The sequence below is a fragment of the Microtus ochrogaster genome, chromosome 5 (genome assembly GCF_000317375.1).
Source record: "Microtus ochrogaster isolate Prairie Vole_2 chromosome 5, MicOch1.0, whole genome shotgun sequence".
Lineage (NCBI taxonomy): Eukaryota > Metazoa > Chordata > Mammalia > Rodentia > Cricetidae > Microtus > Microtus ochrogaster.
Genome location: NC_022012.1, coordinates 93,419,293 through 93,425,631, shown reverse-complemented (window position 1 = coordinate 93,425,631; position 6,339 = coordinate 93,419,293). Strand labels below are relative to the sequence as shown.

The following is a 6,339-nucleotide window of genomic DNA, read 5'->3' as shown; positions in this document are numbered from 1 at the left end:
TGAGGTAGATGGCTGTCTTAGTCATGGTTTCTATGAGGTAGATGGCTGTCTTAGTCATGGTTTCTATGAGGTAGATGGCTGTCTTAGTCACGGTTTCTATGAGGTATATGGCTGTCTTAGTCATGGTTTCTGTGAGGTAGATGGTTGTCTTAGTCATGGTTTCTGTGAGTTAGATGGCTGTCTTAGTCATGGTTTCTGTGAGGTATATGGCTGTCTTAATCATGGTTTCTATGAGGTAGATGACTGTCATGATTTCTGTGATTATGAGGCAATGTCATGAACACAGCAACCCCTATACAGAAAGCATTTAATTAGCTCCATATTTAGTATGACGGGGTGCAGGCCAACATGGTGCTGGAGAGGTAGCAGACAGCTCTACCTCTGATCTGCAGACAGCAGAAAGAGAGCGCCACAGTGCGCCTGGCTGGAGCATCTGAGATCTCAAAGCCGGCCCCCAGTGACACCCTTCACCCAACAGAGGTCATACCTCCTGAGAGTGCTTCTGCCTAGTTTCAGGGGATCTGATGCCCTCTTCTGGGTACCTTCATTCATGTGCACACACACACACACACACACACACACACACACACACACACACTGTTGGTTTGAAAGAAAATAGCTCCCAAAGGGAGTGGCCTTGTTGGAGAAAGTGTGTCCTGTGGAGGAGGCACCTTTGAGGTCTCCTATATGCTCAAGATCCTGCCCAGTGTCATGGACCACTTCCTGTTGCCTACGAGTCAAGATGTAAGGACTCTTAACACCCGCTCCAGCACCATGTGTGCCTGCACGCCACCATGCTGCACCATGCTGATAATGGACTGGACCTCTGAAAATGTAAGCCAGCCCAATTAAATGTTTTTCTTTATAAGACAAGAATTGCTGTGGTCATGGTGTCTCTTTACAGCAATAGAAACCTTAACACACACACACTCACACACGCATACACTAAAATTAAATTAAATTAAATTAAATTAAAAGTTTTGGACATTGACCTCTTTTCTCCATCCTTGGCAGTCGTGGTGCACGCCCTTAATCCCAGCCCTTGGAAGTCAAGGGCAGGCAGATTTCTGTGAGTTCAAGACCAACCTGGTCTACAGAGAAAATTCCAGGACAGCTAAGGCTACTGAGAAACCCAGTCTTGAAAAAAAAAATACTGCTTCCTCTCTTTCCCATCCTATTTGTTTTTCTTTCTGCTTTCTTTTTCAAGTTGTATTTTATAATCTGTTTACTTATACTTTTAAATTAGTTTTCTAAAGCAATAAGCAGTAATGGTCAATTTGAACAATACAGATAAATTCCTAAGAACATTACTGTATCATAACTATAAACTCTCTTTAATTTCTAGGTTAGAGGTCAACTGATAGTGGCTATTCAGATTGTTATACTCTGTACCCAGAGTCTACAAGTGTGTTATATTAACAGTGTGTGACTTGCTGGGGATGTGGCCCAGCTGGTAGAGTTCTTGCCTAGGATGCACGAAAAGCCCTGGGTGTGATTCCCAGCCCCTCATAGAATCAGATACGGTGCCACACACCGTGGTGGAGGCAGGAGGATCATTTGCCTCTGCCCCTCTGTGCCTTCTCACCTTCTTGCCTTCCCTGATGTGCTCCACAGGCGACATTATCAATGCTCTGGTCAATGTGTCTGGCCGAAAGCACCCATCAACGGCCCAGGGAAAGCAGCTGAAGATGTGTCTTCCCATGATGCCCGTGGTGCTCCACCTGGTCATGTCTCAGGTACCCCACCCCGTCCCCTGGAGGGCGCCATCTCTCCTGAGATGACTCTTCTGACTGTCCATCTTTGCTTGTGGCTGTCAGGATCTCATCCAGGGACCTCTCGCCCTACAGGTGTTCCGGCCTCAGGTCGTGACGGAAGAATTTCTCTTCAGCTATGGGACGATTCTTGTGAGTAGCGGGACTCCTATCAGGCTAGCGGTGCTGCTTTGACTGCTGGCTGTGGGTGGGCTGCGAGAAGGCAGGAATTAAAAGTCTAAATGGCATTTGTTTGTAGGGAAGTGACCTTTTTATATTTTTATCTGTTGACTGTAATAAAATTTGACATTTGGGGAAAATACATTCTCTCCTGATAATGTATTTTGTTCAGAGACAGCCCCTCATAGGGTAAAGAAAAGCACAGGATAGACATCAAGTTAAGGATTTGAAAGGACGTGGGTGATGGTAGGGGCTGAGAACGCTGTGGTACTAACTTCGGCTCTCTCTGGACGTTCAGGAATTAAATGTTTGCGCCCCTTTCAGGAAGGGAGCGCCACATGGGCTCAGAGACAAGGCTAGAAGCCCTCCTGGGAAAGGGCCTCCTCTCTCCTCAGGAACGGTCTGCTCTTTATTGGTCTTCGCTAGGGTTGCCTCCATACAGGTGTTTGTGGGAAACAACCTGCCTGGTTTATTATGAAAAAAGCTTTTACATTTCTCTGTCTTTGGTTCTCAGGAGGGAGTTTAAACAAACAAAATGGCCAATGTTGTATTCTGAGGCTGGCGCGATGGCTCAGTGGTTAAAGGTGCTTGTAGCTGAGCTTCATGACCTGCGCTGGAGGCCCAGCTATACCCTGACTCCTAAAGTTATCCAAGTGCACGTGTGTGTATGCGTGTGGGCATACATGTGTGTGTATGCGTGTGGGCATACGTGTGGGGGGGCACACATGTGCGTGCACACACGAGCACGCACGCACACACACACACACACACACACACACACACACACACACACACACACGAAGGAACGAGGTAGTGGGTGTTTGGGCTCTCCCTGGTGAGGCCACTTTCCGAGTCTGCATCCTGCCTGCTCCTGGGTACTTGGGGACTTCTCTCTCTACCTGTTTGCATCGTCTTGCACTCGGTGTCAATGGCGTCGATGTGGCCCTGGAAAGCAGTAGGTCACTGTCCACCCCATGACCCCACGGCCTGCTTCTGTCATCTGTGCAGTTTGTCTGCATTTGTCCGAGCTTTGGTGTGACATGAGATGGACATGAGAGCTGCCATCAGATGTCGGTTCTGTGAGCTGATCTTCCAGAAATAATCAAGAACTTTCTTCCGGCCCTTGTATGCTGACGCCAGCTGAGAGAACCAGCCCACCTCACATCCTCCAGCCCTGAAATGGGAAGTGGGCTGGCATGCGAGAGCTCTGGAAACGTTTGCTTTCATCGTGGTTCCCGAAGGCTCCCTGAAGTGTGCAGCACTCATGCAGAAGAATGTCACACACGGGCCGGGCGGTGGTGGCGCACGCCTTTAATCCTAGCACTCAGGAGGCAGAGGCAGGCAGATCTCTGGGAGTTCGAGGCCAGCCTGGTCTACAAGAGCTAGTTCCAGGACAGGAACCAAAGCTACAGAGAAACCCTGTCTCAAAAACCAAAAAAAAAAAAAAAAAAGAAGAATGTCACACACGGCCATGCACAGAGCAGCGTGTCAAGTGCACACATGCCTGCCAGCGCACCTGCCTGTCCTGGCCCCTGTGGATGCTGGAGGTTGATCACTTTACCCTGCAGCAGGGTCTATTGTGGAACCCAGAACCTGCTGACTTCAGTGAGCATCTAGAGTTTCCTGCCTCTGCTTTCCATTCTTACATAATCAGCTCCAGGTGTCAGCCTGGCATGATCCAGCTTCACGTGGGGAGAGGGGCTCTCAGCTGCTGAGAACGGGCTGGCATGCGAGCATGTCTGTGAGGCATTTCCTTAATTGCTTGTGCTGTGGGCGGTGCCATCCCTGGGCAAGTGGACCTGTTGGGTAAGTGAGCTCAGGCAGCCAGCTGGAAGGAACAAGTTGGAGCAAGCCAGACGGAACGAGCTGGAGCAAGCCAGAAGGAGCAAGCCAGCAAGCGCTGTACCTCCACGGTCTTCCTCCATTTCCTGCTGAGTTCCCCCCATGACGGTCTGTTCCTTGCAAGGTAGAACAAACCCTTTCTTCCCACACTTGTCTCATTGTGGAGTTTGTCACAGCAACAGGAGGCAAACTGGGCGCCATTGCTGTGGGATTGGCATTGTGCGCTGCTGCGCCCTGCTACCGTCTGTCCTGCCTTGGTGTGGGTGCTGAGCATTGAACTCAGGTCCTCATGCTTTCTCAGCACACACTTGCTCCTCTGAGCTGTCCTTCTAATCTAGCACAGCGAAGGGAAAGCTTTTCTTTCTTTTACTTCCTTCTGGAGATCTTTTCAGTATTTTCCAAGTATGCCCGAGTAGTCTCCATCATGGCGGGCTTATTAGCTTTTACAAACTGCCTGCATCTGAGGGACTCAATTCCAGCTGAATCCAGGAACTGCATAGACCAGAACTTCTTGCCTTTGGGTAAAGTGGGCACGGAGAGAGGCCCAGAGGGGCTGTGTCCTCACTCATTGCAAGGGTCCTTAAAGAGGGGACCTGGAGGGCATGGCCCGGTACATCTCGTAATTGCACCAGGCCATGGTTTGCCTGTGCTATGAGAGGGACATCGCCATCCTCATCAGAGCAGCTGTGACGACTTTGACGTCCCTCCCAGGAGGGGCGGCCATCAGCCCCTCTAAGCTGTATCTAATTCTGCCTCAGGTGCAAGTGGTCATGCTGCCTGAGGAGGCTCTCCAGTGTTCTCAACCTGGGGGTGGAGTGACCGTTCATGTTACATTATGGTTCATAACAGTAGCAAGATTATGGTTAGGAAGTAGTAACAAACTTGTGGCTGGGGTCACCACAGCATGAGGAACTGTGTTAAAGGTCGCAGCGTTAGGAAGGTCCAGAGCTGCTGCTCTAGAGCATGGAGAAGGTGGAGGGTGACGGAACTCCGTCTATGCGACTCAGGGAACGTGACATCCACACTGGTGTGCGCTGCTTCCCTTCACCCCCAAGTCCTGCTCTTTAGGAAACCCAACAACCCCAGTGGCTAAGCTGGACACTGATGGAGTGGTTTCTTTGGTCTATAGGTGCCCTTTTATGGTAGAACATTCTAGATGGTTACATATGGGTCGTGAGTGTAGAAATTAGCTCTCTATGAACATTTCCCCACAAATAAGCAAGATGTGGGTCTTAAGGAGACTGCTGTTTGGCTGCAGTAGCAGGGCGCTTCTAAGCCACCTTGGGCTTTTACAGTCTCCGCCAGAGGAGGACCAGCCAACTGTGAATCACTGCCTTCCACCTTGCCAGGCAGGCACCTGCCCACACCAGCTGCCTCTTCAAGGACTGCACCCGGAGCTGGGGAGGCGGCCGGGACTGAACTGGGCTGGAACAGAAACAGTGGGTGGGACCCCTGATGGCTGTCGACCTACTGTGCGCTGCTTTGATGGCTGTCAACCTACCGCACGCTGTTTCAACGGGTGCTGACCTACCGCGTGCTGTTTTAATGGTTGTTGACCTACTGTGTGCTGTTTTGATGGATGCTTATCTACTGTGTGCTGTTTTGATGGCTGTTGACCTACTGTGCACTATTTCCTGTGTTCTTTCCCAAGGTCTTTGGTTGATGAGCCCAGGGCAGGGACTTGTCTGTGCATGCTGGGTTTTCCAGTCCTGACCTTGCTGGACTGTAAAAGTGCAGAGATTGGCAGACATGCCCCACCCCACCTGTGCCCAGCTTTCTGATGTGTGAATGCTGATTTGTTGATAGTGCTTGATTTGCGTTGTGGGGATGGTACCTGCCATGCTTTAAAACAAACCGCCAAAAGCTCTTGTAACCTACGGATGTTCTTGTGAGGAGTTTTTCTGACTCTGTTCTGACTGCAGAGGAGGTCTGTAAATACTGAGGTGGGCAGGCTTGCCGTTGGTCTGGCGGCAAGCCCTTTACCCACTGCACCATCTCTGCAACCCTGACAGGGCTGTTTTCTGTCTTTACTCTTCAGCTGCTGGCCTGGCCCTGGGGTCTGCGGCATTCTCTGCTCCACTGTTGAGCCTCTACTTCGCTGTCCATGCTCTCTGCGGTCATCTGGAGATGCTCTGGGTCCGGGTTGTTGTCACTGCAGCTCTGGAGATGCTCTGAGTCCCAGGCTGTGGTCACTGCAGCTCTGGAGATGCTCTGGGTCCCAGGCTGTGGTCACTGAAGCTCTGGAGATGCTCTGGGTCCCGGGCTGTGGTCACTGCAGCTCTCTGTGTCACTGTTTCTTGCTCTCCTGGGGGCTGTGGCCCTGACCAAGCAGCTTAAGGAAGACTTTATTTTGACTCAAAGTTGGAGGGTTATTTCACCATCTGGATAACTATTGGTGACATAAATAAAGAAAAGTCAGCTGTAAACCCCAAGGATGTGTGTGATAGTGAGTGGTGGCTCCAGTCTCAGTCCACACTGTCCCAGGTTTGCTGGTGTCTGCCCTGAAATCTGCTGTCGGGTGGCCAGCCTTCCTGTGCAGTCTCCAGGACCATTGTCCAGAGAGCAT

At 50.7% G+C, this 6,339-nt stretch overlaps 1 protein-coding gene across 1 annotated transcript in view; it reads left to right on the top strand.

Annotated features, from left to right (window-relative positions):
* The window catches only part of Ulk4 (unc-51 like kinase 4), a 288,608-nt gene that overhangs the window by 88,136 nt on the left and 194,133 nt on the right, over positions 1 to 6,339 (top strand). Inside the window, exons 26-27 of the mRNA XM_026779110.1 lie at positions 1,615 to 1,736; positions 1,848 to 1,904. Coding sequence (XP_026634911.1) covers positions 1,615 to 1,736; positions 1,848 to 1,904 — 179 coding nt within the window. The remainder of the gene's footprint in view (positions 1 to 1,614; positions 1,737 to 1,847; positions 1,905 to 6,339) is intronic.